The 20498-nt window shown below is 35.7% G+C and overlaps 1 protein-coding gene across 3 annotated transcripts; it reads left to right on the top strand.

The window, feature by feature from the left end:
• The first annotated feature begins 342 nt into the window (after positions 1-342).
• Positions 343-11872, top strand: LOC115627474 (serine protease persephone). Of its 3 annotated transcripts, none has more exons than XM_030523152.1 (8): positions 343-555; positions 6162-6347; positions 6410-6605; positions 8347-9297; positions 9444-9511; positions 9851-10131; positions 11141-11361; positions 11429-11566. In XM_030523152.1, exons 2-7 carry the CDS (start codon positions 6212-6214, stop codon positions 11333-11335), a joined length of 1827 nt encoding a protein of 608 aa, XP_030379012.1. In that variant the 5' UTR covers positions 343-555; positions 6162-6211; the 3' UTR covers positions 11336-11361; positions 11429-11566. The 3 variants fall into 3 exon arrangements, with proteins under 3 accessions (XP_030379012.1, XP_030379011.1, XP_030379013.1); XM_030523151.1 differs by having other exon boundaries at positions 347-555; positions 11141-11327; positions 11429-11872; XM_030523153.1 differs by lacking the exon at positions 8347-9297 and having other exon boundaries at positions 351-555; positions 11141-11327; positions 11429-11872.
• The last annotated feature ends 8626 nt before the right edge of the window (positions 11873-20498 follow it).

Below are 20498 nucleotides of genomic sequence, written 5' to 3'. Positions count from 1 at the left end.
TAGTTTTTAAAATAAATTGAAAACAAAACATAGGCATTTTTATCTAAATTCTATCTTATGCTTTTTTTAGTTGCTGATCTGGCTTTATTTGACGCACAGAATTGCCAACACTGATGTATAAAAGAAGAGATAAGAAGAGAGCACGCGTCACACACAAAGCGTACCAAGCAAGGCAGTGAGTAGACTAGAGAGTGAGAGAAGAGAGAGAGAGAGTAGCGGGCAGCTAGAGCTAACTGGTAGCTGTTGCGCTGTTCCGTTCGTTGGCCAATCGGCTACCCCGTCTGTCAACTCAGTTCAGCTCCGCAAAACTAAGCTAAATCGTCAAGCCAGCAGTTCAGATGTGTAGTTCGGTTTCAAGTCCAGGCACCGGTTTTTAATGCCATTTTAATGCCTTTTTTGTTTGTTTGTTATATTTTTTTCTGTGCTCTCGTATATAATTTTTATTATATTTCTTTTTGTTCAAGTGCAGCATTTGTTTCAATCAATAGAAGTGCTATCGATGAATAATTTATATATACGAGTATATTGAAATCATAAGAAACAAGTGTGAAAAAGGTGCGTTCCTTTAATTAATATATAATACATATAATATATACATATAATAACCAAATGCAAATAGTTATCAGTTCCGTGTGTATGTGTGAACTAATACCTCTAGTGCAAGAAGTTTAGTGAACTTTTCAAAAACTAGATACCTAGTATGTTAATATGCAGTGTACGTGTATCTCTATAGGAGTGTTGACCATCAAGCCAGCTGATTTAAAATAAGCAATCACAATAAGATGTATAATTAGTTATATGAATCTTTCAAATTTATGACGACTTTGATTGCTTTTTATGAATTTGTTTCCATTATATTTAAAAATGAAAGCTGACAGTAAAAAGAGAACATGTCCCCACTGGCATTTAAAGAGTTAACCAAAACAATTAATAGTGCATTCGTGTTATTCGCGAATGAAATTGAAACTTTTAACCAACACAATCCGGTTCTGTTTTTCGATTCTACTTTCGATTGCACTAAAATGTTTCGCTGAAAACGTTCGATAACAATATTAAATAAATTATCGTATTTTATGCCGTGAAAAAGGGAATATACGCTTGAAGCTTAAAACCAAAGCTATGTATTATTTTCAATGTTGCTATTGCCCTTACAGTAAGCAAATGACCTGGTAAAATTCTTAAAAAATTGTTTTCAATGTGCATTTCAAATATATTTAGAAAACACATTTCCCTTCTACTAATTTCATTTAAAATAGTTTATATATGCAGTACTTTTTAATGTTATTCAAAACAGTAAAGTGGAAAAGTTTTTTATATTGATATAGAATTATGATTATCACGAGACACGATTATATTGACTTTCTGATTTTGCCACAATTCAGTATTAAATCATCTCGAATGCTAGATCTATGTCCTGCTGTTCAATAAATATAATATTCTTAAAGTAGGGAAAATATGAAAATAAAATTAAGCCCAAACGGTGATTTTTAATGAAATGTTACTTGCAGGATATAGTTATCTACTTTAGTTAGTTTACTTAGCTATTTTAGTAAAAATATTAATCAATGACTAAGGAGTTATACAGAAGGACTTTAATTTTGATTATTTTTTTCTTTTGTGATCTTTTTCCGTATGACTTCAATTTTTAATGGAAATTCTTTAAACTATAGAATCTATAAGTTTGATCTACAAGTTATTGCAGATATGTACATACTAAACAGCAACCAATTTTTCATGTTAATAGCCATTTTTTTGCGGGTTATTGGATTTTACTATATGTACTCCTTAGTCTTATCAGGACGGATCTGAGACAAAGAAGCGAGAGAACTGTAGCAATGATAACAGTTCGGCATTTAGGTGCGCTCCAAGATAAGCTATGTGGAAGGTCATATTCAAGTTAGATCGACCGTAGAATACACCCTGAGATTGCTGGGGCTAGTGTGAGAGCAAATATAAGACGAACAATGAAAACAGCTACTGCAAGTTAATGGGTCGTACTGGAGTCATATCACTTCTGTAGTTTTTCATAACATGGCCCATCTGACTTAAGCTTTCGAATATTATTGGCTATATCAACAAATATTCCTATCCAAAATAACAAGAAATTTTTTCGGGCAAATCCGAGTATATATTGCAAGCCAACACACATATAATTTGGTAAGTATGGTAAGAAATCTTAAGCTTAAAGTCGTATAAGATATAGAAGTCCCAGCTTGCCTATATTGCAGAAACAATTCCCAGACAGGCGGACTCGTCTTACCTTACACTTAGACTCAACATTTTTCACACAAGCCTTTTATGTAGGGTGTGTAAGCAGTTCAAATGTTTTTGAAAATTTACTTCCATTCCCTGCTATTAGTGATTTTCCATTGCTCCGGTAATTCTTGGAATTTTATTAAAATTTCGTTAATTGTTTTTATTCGATTTCTTTTTTTAGAAGTTATATAATTGTTTTGTCCATATGAAAGTACAGGGCGTATTAAAGTCGGGGATATGGACTTTTGCTTTTCTACTTGATTTTAACATCACCTTAAAACTGGCTCTTTCAACAGTCTTCTGCTGTGTGTATTACTGGATTTTCGCCAGTTTGGGGTCTTTAACATGACGTCAGTCAGACAACAATAACAGGGTCACTAAGCAGACGTTGATACATATTTCCACGAAATGTATACACATAATTCTGTATGTGTATGTATGCGCCTTTTTATTGATATATAGGTCAATCGCAAGTTCATTATTATCAGCAATATTGTTGGATGAGAAACACACAGCTCAAAAATGGAGCAAAATAAAAATGAGTTCAATGGCGACCGACAATTATTTATAGAAATCTTTAAAAAGACTTTAAAACTCTAAATATTTATAAAAATAATAACAATAAACACGAATGTAGGTTAACCAACAGTTTAGAAAAAGGTACAAGTCACGCAAATATGAACAAAAAGGGAATGCTAGAGTCAAGCGGGCTCAACTCTTAAATACCCTGTACCGAATCCACGAAAAAAAATTTAAGAAAAAATATAAAAAAATACTTTAAAAACAAATTTATTTAATGAATTAAATTGAATATAAAATAGTCAACACATACAGAGGTGGTCAAAAGTATTTACACAACAGACACATTTTTACATATTACATTATCCAACTATTTTGTTGATGTCGTTGGAAGTTTGTTCCGAAAAAAATACTGTTTCTTATAGTTCGATATAATATAATATAAAAAAATATATAATATAAAAATAGTTCGATATAATGTCAAAAGTATTTACAAACATTTTATTTGCGTCAAAAGAAAATATATGTACAATTAAAAACTTGCGTTTTTTATAGCCTGTACCCAAAGGGTGAAAGGCTATACTAGTTTTGTGCGCATGTATGTAACCCACAGAAGGAGGCGTGGCAGACTCCACAAAGTATATATATTCTTGATCAGGATGAGAAGCCGAGTGGATATAGCCTTGTCCGTCCGTCCGTCTGTCTGTCCGTCTGGTCTCAGAAAGTATAAGAGCTAGAATAACCAAACTTGGTTTCCATATTATCCTAAGACCGAGAAAGTACGAGTTTGAGTTTTTTTTCGATGCAGCCCCCCACTCCCCCGCAATTCGTGTTTTTTCTTATAACTTCCGTAATTCTCGGAATTTTGAAATCAATTTTGGTAGGTACATCCATTCATCATGATAGGTCAATTCTGAAGAAAGTTATAGCCATAAGTAAAATCGCTGCTCATGCGCTGCCTGCAGCTCTGTCGGCAGCGCTGCCTGCAGCTGTTGTTGTTGTTGCTGCTTTTGTTCAACTTTGTGCTGCATACATACACGCATATAAACACGCATAGGTACGTGATGTAAATGTATGCTGTTAAAACTGAACATAATCATGTATTCTAATTTAATTAAATTAATTAATTAATTCATTCAGTTTTTTTAATAATTTAATTTTTTTTTTTAATTTTTCTTTTTTGTGGAGAGTACAGGCTATTTTACTGTCGGGCTTGCTCGACTGTAGCGTTCTATCTTGTTTTTTATTAGCTTTGTGTAATTGCTATTGTTAGTTTTTGTCGTAGTTTTAGCAAATTTTGAGGCATTTATATTTCAGAAACTACTTAGAAAAATGGTGAAAACTAAGAAATTACGCGTTGAAGCTCGATCAATTTCGATTTATTTAATTTAGTTTAAAAAAAAGGATATGCTCGGAAATTTTGAAAATTTAAAAAGAACCGGGCGGAATCCTGAATCCTGAACCAATTAGAATCGTGTCTATGAGTGTTTCTGTACATGTATGTATGCAGTACAGAATGAAGTCAACGCAGCAACAACAACAGCTGCTGGCAGAGCTTAGAAGGAGGCGTGGCAGACCCCACAAAGTATATATATCCTTCATCAGGGTGTCCGTCTGTCCGTTCGTCTGTCTGTATGAGCGCAAGGATCTCAGCAAGTACAAGAGAAATGAAGAGAGAGAAATCGATATAGATATCTCCGTATGTCTGTTTGTTTGCATGAACGCCTATATTTCGGAGACCAAATCGAGTATATTTTATTTTATTTATTTTTTTTTTTTTTTGATTATTTCCTCTTCTCTACTATATAACTTTGTCAATACTGTCGCTCTTCCTCTTTTTTGCTTCTGATGGTTAAGTTGATCTAAAACTTAGGAGTGGCAAAAACAATTTAATTTATTTTTGTTTGCAATCGAAATGATTAAAAATATTAAATATTATGGTAAGGCTATATCGGGCAAAAGCTGGGTAAAGGGTATTTGAAGGTCAATCTGGCACAGCTTTGAAGTACGACTTGTTTAATTGTATGTTACAATTATACATTTTGATACGATCTACATAAATGCGTTATTAATTGTTAAATTTTTCCCTTATTTCGTGTGCAAAAATGGGTTGATAATTGTTAAATATTTCCCTTATTTCGTGTGCCATAGCCCCTCGTATTACAAGCTAGAGCGCTAATTGTAAATGGACCAACAGGTAAAAAGTAGATAGAAAGTAGAAGAGGAATACGCATACATTTATAAACAGTCAGGTTAAATATACATTATATTTTGACAAACCATATTTTTACCAATTACAAGCTTGGGTTTGAGTCGAGAAGAATATTGATCAAATTCTGCAGCGGAATATGGGGACGATTCGAGTCTTCAACCAATAGATAGTCTCGTCTCTCCAAGTTGTGCAGAGATATAAGTATTATGTATATATGGGTATACTTTATGGAGTTGAAGACATTGCTGCTTTCACACTGGTACACACTGCAAAAATCCCATACAAACAAACCTTTCCAAAGTTCCAAAGGGCGAATAATAAGGAAATAAAATATTGTTAAATTTTAAAAATTATACAGCTTGAGTCGATTTTATGCAAATAATTTGGGAAATTTCTTATATCCGAAGCCATTTTTTATTTGAAATGTAGACATTTTTTTGTTCCCCCAGAGCTCCACAGATATTACCAGTTGCAACACCAAGTTTGTAATTAATCCCACTTTCACTGCAAATAAGTAAATATTTGCTCTAAGCTTAGTTGATTTTAAACATTAGAATGTTTGTCAACTAAATCGATTCCCAATTACTGTTTGATCATTCATTTAACAAACTACTAAAAATGTTTATACTTGTAAGTTAATTATAGTTGTTTGAATAACAAAATTCAAATTGTGTTTAGCTTTTGTTCCCCTGCCATGTTGAGTTGAGGGCAGGAAGAGAATTGGGAATGTTTGAGCAATTTCCAAATCCAACTTTCGAGCAGGGACAACTCGCTGTTCGAAATAAATGTATGGGTATGAATAGGGGTTTCTCGTTTCGTGTTTCAATTATTTTACTAAAAAAGAAAATACAGAAACATGTCTTTATATATAATTCGTTGAAATGTGGAAGTGAATTGTGCCTATGTTTTTCTAATTACTCGTACTAGCATTGTCAAGAATACCTCAAAGAAATAATAATCGGCTTCGTCGTTTCTAGTAGATTGTGCTTTTTAGTTGTCAGCACTGTCGCGGGATTATCTCTGACATACTAACCACATGCTATGTGTATATACATATGTAATTAACCTAATTTTTACTGCAAGGGAAAATTACAAATAGAATAAATATTGATAAGAAACTACAGCATAAAAGCTCTGCTCCAAAACTCATGCCATTTTTTATGTCGTTCAACAGCGCAAACAAAAAAGAATAATTGCAAATATAGAACAGAATCTGCTGGAAAAATGCAACTCCACTGTCGACCACACTCTTGGAGGCGAAAAAATTCAACGACAATAACTACAACAAGGAGCTGGTCATTTGCTCTGCTGTCATGTGGCCTTATTTTTGTAGCACTCCCCAAACCCTCGGCCTCTACAGGTAAGACCGATCATGTGAGTACAGCACATCAAGTCAAGGGCTTTTTTATTTTGCATATATAGAGGGTGATACTTGTCGGATTGATAAGCTGAATATGAATGGACGCTGTACAGCGTCGAACATGTGCGAGTCTATCATTGACGATTACTTCAGGGCCGGAAAACTGACGTCTAGAGATGTGCCTAGCTGTGGTTTCTCCGCTCGCGAGGAGATTGTCTGCTGTCCAACTGTCAAGTGTTGTCCCGATGACAGGAGCGGGTAAGCAGCAATTGAATACTCTCCCTGGGGTCAAACCATGTCATTCTACATAGTCCTAAAAATGCATGTGTCCTTCATCGTTGAATTTAAAATGACATTGATCGGCTAAATAGAATGCAATTCGTGTGCTTATTTTTGTCCAATATTGTAATGCGAAAACAATTTCTTCTAGAGGAGAGATCATTTCAAAATTCTTCGCTTTAGGTGATAAGAATTTGAAAAAAATTGTTTTCTAAAAAGCTTGCATCTTTTGCTGTTAGAATAAGGTGGTAACGATTAAGAAAAAATACACACTGGTGCCTGCGCCTAACTGAATGATAGATATATGTATAGGAGTAGTAAGTAGTAGTTTTTGGGCAAACGAAATGTTCCTTTAAAGAATCTAACGCCCAACGAGCCACTGAGAGCAGCTTAAAATGTAAGATGCTGGTTATGCGGCAGCGCGCTGTTAGCTTCAGGGGCTGTTAGCAGCGGCTGTCGCTAACAGCTGTTAGATAACAGAGCGCGCGTCGGCAGCTTCTCTCTCTTCTCTCTAAGCCAAACATAAAGAAAATATGTAATTTAGTCTAAAAAGAAACGTGAAAAATACATGTACTGAAGTAAAGAAGTCAAAGTCACAATTTTCAAACCTTTGCGACGGCCCCCTCCATCTGAAGAGATGTCATAAGAGATTTTAAAGAGAATTACAAGAAAAACACCTAATAAGGGTGCCAGTAATTATACTAGGCAGTGCATGGTTTAACGAAATCAATCGATGGTGCTGAACAACAATGTCATCAATTGTTTTGTTGCACCTTTAATACAAGTATCTAAAGAGGAGCTCGACTTAAGATAAGGCTACATGGGCGCATTCAAGAGGGTACGTGAAGAATTCTTATTCCCACTGATGGGACTGATGATTAAACTTTGAATGAATTTGAATACTCAATGATTTTAAGATATCTTGAATAGCCCTCATAATATGTGCAGCACATACCTTGCAGCTGGCTATAAAAGATTATAGCCAACACGTGGGTTTTCTTAATTTAATAGACAAAGCACGGAAAATGGTTGAATTCGTTAATTCCATTGGGGCAGTTGTGTATTTAATAAGAAATGAAAAATAGTTTATGTTGAAATACTTAGATAATTATAGATAGCCCAAAACCAGTTGATATAAACCTAAATATAATGCTGCATTGGTAAGAAAAACCGTTTCATTACTCAATTAATATAAACCAGTTCTTATAATGCTGCGCTGGGAACAGTTCAACTACCCAAATTTATAGGAAGTGGAAAGTGTTGTGCACTCTGTTCCTGCATTACATTATCAGATCTGAGTTACAGCTTCACGCCGGACTCAGCAGAAGTTCCTTTTTGTAAAATTAAATAAATACCACAAATAGTATGAATATTGATTACAAATTGAAAAATTAACTAAATAACTTTTTTTGTAATGGAAAATATTTCCATTTGGAACTATATATTTTAGCTCTAAATAGACTAAGAATATACAGATACATACTTACATACTTGTATATAAAAGTTGCACTTATATGATTATATATGATCACACATTCCCTGAACATTATGAAATAAGTATGTACAAGTATGTGTAATAAATATAAGTCTGTACCAACTAAGACTGCTCTGTTTGTTATTATCCTTTCTGTTGTTTTCGTTCAAAACGTTGCATGGTAGCTCAAGACATGTTCCATCAAAAACGTGCGTTTAATGTTCGGAATTTTCGACTTTCCTTCAGCATCAGTCATGAACAAATGACGACACCCATAAGAAGTACTACGAGTAGAATGTTTTCTACTCCAGTCGAAAGGGCAACTACCACCACAACAACAAGTACACCGAGAACCCCAAGCATTAAATTGAACAAGGATGTGGAGTTTTTTGATTTTACTAAATTGATTGGCAGAGCTCAGAATCAAACCGATATCCTGTCAGTGCCCAGCAATGGAAATAACGAAAATGCAAACACAAATCCCAACAATGATAATCGCAGACAAACACATGAAGCCCTGAGAGGAGCTCGCTTGGAAGACCCCCAGACGAGGCCTGGCTTAGAACTGAATAATGTGGAGGCAACTGGCAGTCGACCAGAACCATTTCAAAGCATCGGACCCTTCGGTCAGACGTCACAGCAATTTGCTGGGCCTGGTAATGGCCACTCCAGAGGTCGAGGTTGGGAGCAACCACCGCCCATGCGGCCTCAGCCGCCAGGTAGGTCACAACCGCAGATACCGTCCTGGTGGCCCCAACAGCCGCAACCTCAGCCACTACAACGGCCTCTGCGGCCTGAACCGCCGCGCCAACCAGTCATATGGTCCCAGCCCGTTCAACAACAACAACAAGAACAGCAGCAACAGCAGCAACAACAGAACTCCAACAATTGGTCGAATCGACAAGAAGCGCCTGACCGATGGCCCAGTCCTGTTCAATCAGAAAACCTCAATGATAATCCTATTAGGCGTGTTAATGAACAATTGCGCCAGCAAGGCATGAATATTGTGGAGGCCAAGCAGTGGACAGCGTTTGATGTTGAAAGTACAACAACAACAAGCACAACAACAACAACAACAACAACTATCAGACCACCCGTATATGAGTTTGAAGATGTCTTCGCACCATTTACATTTAGGGAGCCCATCGATGAAATCACAAACAATGAGTTGGACAATGGCCAAGATTTTGGGAAAAGGTGTTTATAGGCTACTTATCTCTAGGTTTCTTTACAAAAAAAAAAAGAAACAAAATTGTCTTAGTTACGAGTTAGATGACTTGATGGATATATTTATTAAGAGCTCTCATTTATTCCCACCTCTATTTGTGTTCCTCTTTGTATAGCGATTCAATTGTATCAACGACAACGCCCAAGTCAGAAAGTCGAAATCCTGAGAGACCAGCAGTGACAGGTGAGCCAAAAGACCATGCTGATTAGCAATATATATAAATATATATTCATATATATTATAAGGTACATACATATAGTTTATGGAGTCTAATCTCATTTACCCCTTTTTACCGTTCAGGTATACAAATGAATTAAAAACTAAAAATAAAACTAAAAAAAAGACATAGCTTCGTTGACTTAATATTGAAATTCTGCAAAAACTGAATTAACTGAATAAACTAAACCTAAAGCCTGCTGAAGGAATAATTGTGCAATAATATAATATCATAGTTAGACTTTTTATTTGAGTTCTCCACCATTACAATGCCTTCTAAAAGTTGTCATTATAAACATCACACAGCGTGCCAGAGGATCGAGGCAAGGGAGGAGATTGGACGCCAGATTAGCATGCACATTCTGGATGGTATACCTGTGGAGGAGGGGATCTATCCGCACATGGCGGCCATTGGTTTCAGGAGCTTCGGCACCGAGCAGTTCCGATGTGGTGGCTCACTGGTGGACAAGCGCTTCGTCCTGACTGCTGCACATTGTGTCAACGATGGTTCGCCTGAATTTGTGCGTCTGGGTACAGTCGATATCGAAAAAAAGGCGCCTGGCTATCAGGACATAGCGGTTAATGCAGTAAGTATGCATATTTATAGTTCTTACCCTGTACCTGTCACTAGAGTGATAGCTCAATAATGAAGATTTAAGTGTACATATCTCATTTCTTAAGTATACTACAATCTATGTAACCATGCCGTCACTCCGCCCTAGATCCTTTAAAACATTACAGTTACGAGAACCAATATTGTGTTAGTCCTAGGAAGGCTTCAATACGTATTACAACTTAATATAGAGATTCCTTGTTTATTAAGGTATACTTGTAGTTCTTCACTTAATTGTGACATTTCATCGAAGAATTTGATCAGGAATTTGATTTTTTTAAAGCGAACAAAATCGTCAAATTTTGTTTTAAATAAACAATATTTTTTAAGGATGATTTTTTAGCCCCAAACTTGACTATGCGGGTTCGTCTTATTTTCTACGAAAAAGACTAAATTACAGTTTTTGATAAAAAAAAAAAGAATAATCGTTATTTTGTGAGTTTTAGTTTTAGTTTCTGCTCTAAATAATGATTTTATTTAATTAATCATTATACTATAGTGAGAGAATAAATAAAATGGAAAAATAGTAATATTTTGTAATTTTAATAACACTTATAATGATTACAGTCGTAGGATTTATCATAAATTCTAACCGCATAAATATCGAAATATATATTATAATATTGGGCATTAATTTTTCTTTAAGATTTGCATCAATATTTATTTTTTTTATTTTGTGGTTTTTGGCTTAAGTAAAAGAGAAAATTAGTTAATTTGGTTAACCAATTAATATAATAAATATATTCATTAATGATATTCTTTATCGTTATATTTATGCTGAAAAAACTATAAACTTGCCAGTTCTTGTGTAACGTTCTTCGTAAATCTTAAAAATCAGATTTAAACTTAAGAGCTGGGAGGGAGGGGCGGCTGTTACAAGCTATCTGTATCTAAGGAAGGAATCTGGAGTGCAATATATTCTTTTTGATTTTCTAAACTGTCGATGCTTTTTGGCTGATGTTTTTGTTTCTGTAATTTATCAGTCAAAGATTGTCATACATCCGGATTATGTAAGTACCTCCAAATACCACGATATAGCGATACTGGAGCTGGAGTCCGACGCCATCTACACACCAAATGTCTATCCAGCGTGTCTGGAAACAACTCTACAGGATCCACCACCAACTGCCAATGTCTTTGTAGCTGGCTGGGGGGTTATGAATACGACAAGTGCGTAGCAACTAGTGGATTCTTTAAGAAAAAAGTTAAGATTTGAATTCATAATAATATTTTGTTATTATCACTATTTTTTGTTGGTTATGATTTTATAGCCAAGCTGCCGTCCAAGTTGCTGTTGCGTGCCCCACTGGACATCGTGCCCATCAAGAGCTGTAATGAGTCGTATGCGGCCCAGCCTCCTAGTCGGCGCCATTTGGCAGATGGAGTACAATATACCCAGCTTTGTGCGGCCGATTTGACGAAGCAAAAGGCAGATGCGTGTCAGGGCGACTCTGGGGGTCCACTGATCTGGGAGAGGAATGTACTGGATGGCCTGTATAGCATTGTGGGCATCATATCGGCAGGATTTGGCTGCAACAGCAACACGCCTGGTCTGTACACACGAGTTGCTGCCTATCTGGACTTTATAGAGAGTGTTGTTTGGCCGGACGCTCGGCGCTTGTGATCGAAATATGCTTTATATACATATTACATATGTACGAGTATGTTTATGTGCGTGTAATCTTATACTAGCTAATAAATCGTAAGGAAATGTGCATGCTTCTTTGTATTCTCAGCTATGGGGGAGCGATCTGCCAGCAACATGGTTTTTCAATTCTTTCACGAGAGCTCTTCTTTTTATAGCCTGTACCCAAAGGGTGAAAGGCTATACTAGTTTTGTGCGAATGTATGTAACACACAGAAGGAGGCGTGACAGACCCCCAAAGTATATATATTCTTGATCAGGGTGACAAGCCGAGTCGATTTAGCCATGTCCGCCTGTCCGTCCGTCTGTATGAGTGCAAGGATCTCAGAAGGTACAAGAGCTAGAATAACCAAACTTGGTATCCAGGTTCCCCTAAGCCCTAGGCAGGTCAAGTTTATTTTTTTTATTCTGATACACCCCCCCCACTCCCCCGAAATTCGTGTTTTTTTGTATAACTTCCGTAATTCTTGGAATTTTTAAATCAATTTTGGTAGTTACATCCAGTTAGTGCTTATGTGTCCGTATGTCATCATGATAGATCAATTCTGAAGAAAGTTATAGCCATAAATAAAATCGCTGCCCATGCTCTGCTTGCAGCGCTGCCCGCAGCTGTTATTGTTGTTGCTTATATATACACGTATATAAACAAACATAAACAAGAGATGTAAATGTAAAACTGTACATAAAGATGTCTTCTATGTATGTATTAAATACTTTTCTTAATTAATTTAATAAATTAATTAAATTTTTTTTAAATAGTTTAATGTTTTTTTAATATATTTTTTTTTTTAATTTTTCTTTTTTGTGGAGAGTACAGGCTGTTTTACTGTCGGACTTGCTCGACTGTTGCATTCTATCTTGTTTTATTTTAAATAGTTTGTACAATTGATAAGAATGGCTTCGAAATTTCAGCAATATTTTCTGATACTCGTATTAATATTATGTAAGCATATTGAACAAAAAGGTAATTTATTTATACTTAAAATAAACACATTTATGGAGCACTTTTTGTTTATAAGCCTTTTGTTAACCGATCTCAGAATATTTGCTGTTGCCTGATTCCCACAACACTGGTCCTCATGTTAGTTCTAAAATGCCGATATTTTTAAAGCCTAGTATTTGAATACAATTCGAAGGTAGTTGGTTTGGGAGTTAGGGGTTAGGACTTTAAAAGGGAAAGATACTTTGATACTTTGATTATACGAGTCTGTTTCTGCTGCATTGCAATTCACGTGCTGAACAAATTTTGTATTTTCCGTTACATGGATTAGTGGTATTTGTAGTTCAAAAGAAAAGAAGACAGTTGGCAGTCCCAATCACTGTCACTGTCACCTCTCGGCTCTCTTAATTTTGTTCTTTTTACACAATTTGTTCGTTGCGCGCATACTCTTTCTGTGGGACAAGGCACTGCCAGATGCATAGATGACTGCTCTGAGCTTTTGCCGTTACTGAGCTTTTGTGTTAACTTTCACAGCTGCTGGTTAACCGTTACAAAATGCCGGCAGATGTGTGCTGTGCTTTGTTTTGCTTGTGTGTTCTTTTGTTGCCCCCGCCCCCGCACCCGCCAACGACCACTCCACCTTTATCGGCGTGCCCCACTGTATAGTGTCCGTGGTCGAAGCCGCAACTGTTTCTTAAATGCTGTTGCTGGCGCGCAAGCTGCTTCAGTTGGTCGCGAGACTGCGTTGCCGTTGGTTCGTAGCTGGCAAGTAATACGCAGATAACACGAATTGCTGCCTTGCTGGGCAAACCAAAAAAAGGAAAAAAAAAATTGGGATATAAGGGACACATAGTTGCAGTTTTTTTCTGGTTTTTTTTTTTCCTCATTTACAAACACGTTCAGAGCCAACAAATTGGTTACATCGACAACAACAACAGCAACAAGAACTCAAGTTGCTTGGCGTGTCAGTGTGCAGTGCTTACTGTGAGTGTGTGCGTGTCAAAGTTGTTACGCCGCGCGGTATGCAACACGTTTTGCGCGCTCAATTCAAAAAATTATTGAAAAACGTTTCAAAAAGTTTGTCGCTTCGCTGCTCCTTCAGTTGCTTCTTCAGTTGCTCGATGTAAGTGCCATTTAAACAATTGATTCATGAACTAATAAAATCAGCGCTTGGTGGAAAAGTTGAACACATTATTGCTAGCTATTGTTTGCATTGCGCATTGCAGTAGTCTCTAAAAGGAAATAGCCGTTGCGTTATCAGTGAGAAGATACATTGACAATAGCAGCTGTGCCCTACACACACACACACACATTGGGAACTGGTGTATGGGAAATTGATTAGAATAGTGCATCTGGCTTGATGATGTGACATGATATGCCGTCGGTTTAGGGTTGAGCTAATATTAAAGGATTCCATTTTGAATTTTGTGTGTGTGTGTGTTTTTTTTTTAATGTCAATTTACTGTGAAGGCCTAGCCTCTGAAGCCAATGGTGACCCCCAAACAGGTGCATAGATTTCTGTCTGATAACGATAAAAAATGCACACGTGGGTGTATGCATATGCATATCACTCTGATAGGCAAAAAAATATACGAGCACGAACTATTGCCATCTGTGGCGGTAAATGCCAAATTTTCCTTCCCATTGCCTCCTAAAACTTTTCATGAAGTATTGATTGTGGCATTTATAGAAAGCGACAGCAACAGCAATAAATATATTTCACAAAGTTTTTGTAAGCGATTGCGTATTTTGCAGCAACAAATTAATTAGAACTCATGTTCGAAAAGTAAGAGAGAAGTCCTATTAAAATGTCCTTTCCAGATGATTAATTTTGAAATACGAGCAGCATTTGGAATATTTCAGTTCTTTGCACCCCAAATAACATATTGGCTTTGATTTTTGAATAAATAATGTAAGATACTTGTAATCACAGATAATCAGTTTTATTGATTTGGAGTTTAAAAAAATCTCGAAAATATGGAACTTTAATTTAAACTATATTTTGAAACAAACAACTTTATCTGAGGCATAAAAACTCTTTATGAAATAAATTAAAGAGCCTTAGGGGTTGGCACAGTCAGAGTCCCTCGAGATGAATTCAATAACAATTGCGATTATTTATATAAAGTGGTTGTACAAATTATAAACCAAAAATCAAAATTAAGTAAAGTGAGCAACTTCTTCGGGAGTATATACTCAATCATTAACTAGAATTAAATAATTATGTATTCACTTAAATAGTAATGACAGTTTCATGAAAAATTAAAAAAATTTTTTTACGTTTTTATTGAAGTTTTTAAAAGTGCGAATAAATGAAATTAAAATAATAGGACAACAAGTATTGTGCAACAGCTGCGGACAGAGCATGGTTATGGCCTTCTTTGTAGTTGGCCTATCATGATTAAGCTTGACATGACGACACACAAATATGTAAGTACCAATAGAATGTGATTGGATACAGAACTCTAAGAATTACGAGAGAAATTATGGTAAAACACTAAAAGGGTTCATTGAAAAAATAGCAGCAATTAGGATAACTATTGTGATGATTCTAAATGAAAATGGCTATATGGGCTCATCTTGCCAGACTGTTGAAGATTTTGAATACTTAGTGGGCGCTGCCACGCCTTCTTCTGGTTGCTACATATTTTTTTTTTTTAGCTTTTTGCAAGGCATGTAACACGCAGAAGAAAGCAACTCTGATCCCATAAACTTCAAAATTACAAGAATTATTAATAAGGATATGTATCAGAATTTAAACGAGGTATTTAAATTCTTCAATACCGTTGTCTAGATACTAGCAGCATAACTATAAGTACGTATTCCCCTAACTATTTGCTTGCGGGCTTTCATTTCTGTTCAAATTGTTCTTACATTTTTCAACTTAAATGTTTCTTATATACTCGTGTACTAAGTACAAGAAGCAAAAAGGAACCCCAGCTTGAATGATAAAGTCCCAAAAATTGGAAAGCACGTTTTCCAACCTTTTGTGGCAGGAGAAAAAGGGTGTTGCACAAATAAGGCTTGCATTGTCGCTACACACTAGTTTCTAGTTGATTCGATCGTTATATTATTCGAGAGAGAATTTACCGCTAGGTGAGAGGCAATTAGCCTGCAATCTCATCAATCTCACTGATTGAAAATATTATCTGATATCACAAAATTATGGGAACTCTTTACGATTTAGAAATCGAAATAGAAGCACGGTAGTAAGTGCAAAGAATTCCGAGGAACATTTTTTTTATTTGGTTCTTCTTCACAGGCTTCGTTATTATCAGCAGTGGCATAGGTTTATTTGGTATATAGTTCTATAGTTTCACAAGCTATCTTTCTCAATTTTGTCTGGGAAGAACGTTGGGGCTATAATAGCGCTTTTTTTTTTTTTTTAACAATTTCGACATATTTGATAGTATTGATCCCAAACGAATTCATTTAATTGAGTTGCTCTCTATGTTTAAAAGGTATATAATATGTACTAGAAGAAAGATATTACTTTCTGAAAGATTCGTTCGCAACACAGCTTGATCAGCAGTACCAGGCTTGATCGGGCTTAACAGAGCTTTAAGGTAAATTTCCGACTCAATGCCATGCACGATGATTTATCAGATATTGTATATTTTTTGGCATAGTAACGGTTTTTGTAACGAATTTACGTATATAGCGAACACACAAAGCGTTCATTTCTACTTGTATTTAGGAGACTGAACACTAGACTTTCTTACAGCTTCAGTTTCCCCAACACACAAAATATTGGAAAATTTTGGAAAGCTAAATGCTTTAAGCTTTACAGAAATCGGGAAATTCTCGACAAAGAAATTATTTGATAATTCCAATTAAAATTATGCGCAAAATCGGCAGAAATAATTAATTTAATTTACCACAAAAATAGCTCATCTACTATTTTGCCAGTGATGTTATCTAACATATAGTTTTTTAAGTGAACAATTGTTTGTTTAAATTTTGTAAATAACTAAACAATCGGATATTAAAAGGGTCTTCAATTTGCCCTTAGGTGAAGAGGGGAATTATACCTGAAGCATCTTGCTCGGATCCAAACGGGTGGAACAAAATCTTAAAAAAGTACAACAATTACAAAAGTAAATCAATTTGATTGACTCTTTAAATCAAACCGATGAACGTTGTCTTTGATTTTCTGGGTAATTCCGCACTTTCTAGAAAGCCATGTTGTTGAAGCTTAAAAAAAGTGTTCGGATGCAACCAAAAGTTTTGCATTCGTAGCCACTGCACAGCATCAACTTTGTTGCCTAAAGATATTCTTGCACCGATTACATAAAGTTACTACTTTTTTATAACGATATTGCAGACAAACTTGGTATTTAAGTATTTTCAGTAACGTCTCACCATATGCATAGGTTGCATCGAATATTATCCCAAAGGATGCTTGAAGGAACAATGATTTAATTAGTTGCAGGACTCAGAGTCAGAGCGAGGCGACGGGTATAGAATATACATTAACATTCTTTTACTTGTTATATGCGTATATAACTGGCAGAAGAGGAAGCATCTCCGACTCCATAAAACACATAAACTATCCTGACAAGTTTCGTCCTTCTGCTGCCCACATTAACCAAGCCGCGCGTGGCTTTTGCGGTTCAGTGTATTTCCCCATCGGACCGACTCGATGGTAACAATCGTGTTGCTTTTTGTTTTTAGTTTTTTAACCGAGAGAGCAGGGACGACTTCATTCATTCAAGCGTCCTTGTTGGCGTTCGGTAAAGTGACTATAAATGTGACACTAAGTTAATAAATTTATGGCTAAAACACACCCAAAGTGCTGATGTGCGTCGCGGCTAATTCGTATATTATGCTTGTGTGTGTGTGTGTGTGTGTGTGGGTGAGCATGTGTGTGTGTTTTTGTGGGCGGCATGCTGCCGCGGTTGAGGTCAAATTTTTCCAGCTCTTCCTACTACTTCTCCCGATGTTGTTGTTGTTGTTGTTGTATTGCGGCGTCGTTGGCGTCGTATTAATAATAGTTTTATTGGCCGCTTATTTGCCTTTTGTGGTCTGCGTGTGCGTGCGTATACAAGTAGATAAAGATAGTTATACCCTACTCTACTCTACTCCACACATACCAATACACAGACACAGACAGTGGCATTTAGTCGGTTACCTGCCCCATTAGCTTTTCTCTCAATTTCTTTAATTAATAAATACTATGACCAAACTTAAATCGCACAAATGCTGGCTCTACATACTATATATAATCACAATTTGGTTGGACCATGTGTCAAAAAAGAAGAAGAAGAAGAAGAAGAAGAAAAGTACATATGTACATGCAACCCAAATGGAGACGAAGGAAAATGAAAATTCAACTGAAACATTTTCCCGGGATGTCGTAAAGTTGAGGCAGGTTGCAGCTGCGCTCGCTAAGCAAATTAATTTTTCCTTAGCTTTGCGTTTTTTTTTTCTGTTCGGACGGAGACATTAAATATTCATATGCCAAACAGCATTTTCGTAAAAGCAATCACATGTTGTGTGTGTTTTGCTGAAATGTATTATTCATAATTAATAATTCAAGAAATGACATATGTAAAATCGCGCTTATGTATATAGTACTATATACTTAGTTCACACACTGAAGAGTGTGCTTTTGAAGTTGCCTGTAATAAGTACATACTACTTGTATTATGGTAGTTGGCTTTTATAGGCCGCAAGCACACAAATCAGTTAGCTGGCCAACGAGCTGCAAATAATTTCTGTCAGGTTAGATGCCAAGTATTTAAAAGGACCACGCAACCAGAAGGCTATCCACGCTCTTAGCTTCAGCATACGACGAACGTGAAATACGAATTTCTAAATCCCGAATTGTATTTTTATATACAAGTATATATTTATTTCAATTATCTCCGTAAATGCTAAATGGAATCGCACTTTAGTTAAATGTTATGGCTCTTTGTAAACTGTTTTCAGAGGCAAGCGAGAGGTAAACAGCATCTAGCTTCGATTTAAAGTCGCTGCCAAGCTGAGAGCTGGCAATTTGATTCAGACAGTTAGATATTGGTATTATGTTTCTGTTGCTGAGAGCTTTTGCGTGGAAAACGAGCAACAAACCGGCAAAATATAGACACAGTCGACATAATAGTTTTATGTGACTTCCTCTGTTCACATTATGCTCAGAGCTTCGGCAATGCACTGTCGGCGGCATGATGATGAGATATTATTTGTATAATACTTACTATATTTATTGATAATCAATTGGGTTTTAGGAGGCTAGTCGTTTTACCAACACTGCTGTTGCTTATTTATTTATAGGGCAGTCCCAATAAATAAATATGTATTTAACTTTTTATTTTCAACAAAGCGTCCCACCTCTTGCACCGCTCTAAAATGCATTCGTCGTTCTGCTACTCAAAATGGCTGCTTAGCCTCCTTTTTTTTTTATCAAAATTTCTGTTCTCCAAACGCAATTTGAAGCTAAGGTAAGAAAAAAGGAGTCACTTGGTCTAGGTCTAGAGAGTATGGCTGGTGCTGAAGCAATTTTTTTCTTTCGCAAGCAGCGATGCGATCTTTAATAATAATCAGTATATAGTATAACACTACAACTATTTAAAAAAAAATTCTTCTCATCACTTTTTCTACAGTTTGCCTTTTTTTCAATTCACTACGATTTTGTTTCTGGACTACAAGTATACTGGTGAATCTGTTCTTCATTGACAGTGATAAGTCGGCTCAAGAGCTCTGATTTATTGTGCTAAACAGCGCCCAGAGAGACTTGCAACAGTTAATTCGAACACGCTTTTAATCGAAAGTGATTCCTTTTCAAAATATGGTAAACCCACTCTTTAGAAATATCGGTTATGTTAGCTATACCTTCTATTTCGATTCGGTGGTCTTCTACAACCATTTGGCTAATTTTGGCGATGTTGTAGGACCTAGATACAATATCAAAATTGTAATTTATTTATTTTAGTTTTATTTACTTTTAAAATATAGAATACATAGTTGATTAATAGAAAATATAACTGGAACGATTAATGGAGAAGAAACACAAGTTATTGATTAATTTTAGCAATAAAAGTATAAATAATATGGTTTTGAACTAAAAATAAAAGTGTTAGCAGCAGGTAATACAAAATCCACAGAGTTTTATGTTGCTAACGCGCCGTGAAATACTAGACATACGAGTATTAGAAGATCATTTTGCCTATTCATGAACTTAACGTTACCTAAAATAGCTTTAAAACTAAATTCAACAACTTCAAACAATGTATCTTCAATATCTTAACTTAACAATTATTTATGAAAGTAGTTGTGCATGTAATTGTTTTATATTCCAAGGCTGAGGACTTTTATGATTTTTTAATGTGATTTCAAGAGAATCTACTGGTATAAAAAAGTCATAAATTTATTTGACAATATAGATAATATGGTAGGAAGGGAGTGCATCTATTAATACCAAGTCCACCCATTACTTAAGTTTTAATTAATTAATTAATTATCTGGCCGACCATCTGGTGACTCCAAAAAGCACTCGACTTCGAAGGGCTGGATTATTTGTTAAGAATATAGGCTATACAGTAATTAATAACTAACTTAAGAACTGTATTGCCCGCTTTTGCAGCAGCTAAGCCTATGAAGAGGATTTGTTTCGCATTAAAAGGTTAGCCCACTTTTTTGACCAAATCGTTATACCTTTTTATCTGGACTTCAGTGACATTGCGATAAATGTAGGAAATATAACATATTGAGGAAATATTACTGCCTACCCTGAGTGGAATCCGAATTAAAACTGTTT

Source organism: Scaptodrosophila lebanonensis, unplaced genomic scaffold (assembly GCF_003285725.1).
Source record: "Scaptodrosophila lebanonensis strain 11010-0011.00,11010-0021.00 unplaced genomic scaffold, SlebRS2 tig00000096-arrow-pilon, whole genome shotgun sequence".
Classification (NCBI taxonomy): domain Eukaryota; kingdom Metazoa; phylum Arthropoda; class Insecta; order Diptera; family Drosophilidae; genus Scaptodrosophila; species Scaptodrosophila lebanonensis.
This window is presented reverse-complemented; position numbering and strand designations above follow the sequence as displayed.

Bases quoted from the DNA above. Each gene is read 5' to 3' on its own strand.
- LOC115627474 (XM_030523151.1), top strand. From the start codon at position 6,212: ATGCAACTCCACTGTCGACCACACTCTTGGAGGCGAAAAAATTCAACG. The intron at 9,298-9,443 runs GTGTTTATAGGC...CTCTTTGTATAG, and splicing joins GGCCAAGATTTTGGGAAAAG to CGATTCAATTGTATCAACGA. The intron at 11,328-11,428 runs GTGCGTAGCAAC...ATGATTTTATAG, and splicing joins GGGGGTTATGAATACGACAA to CCAAGCTGCCGTCCAAGTTG.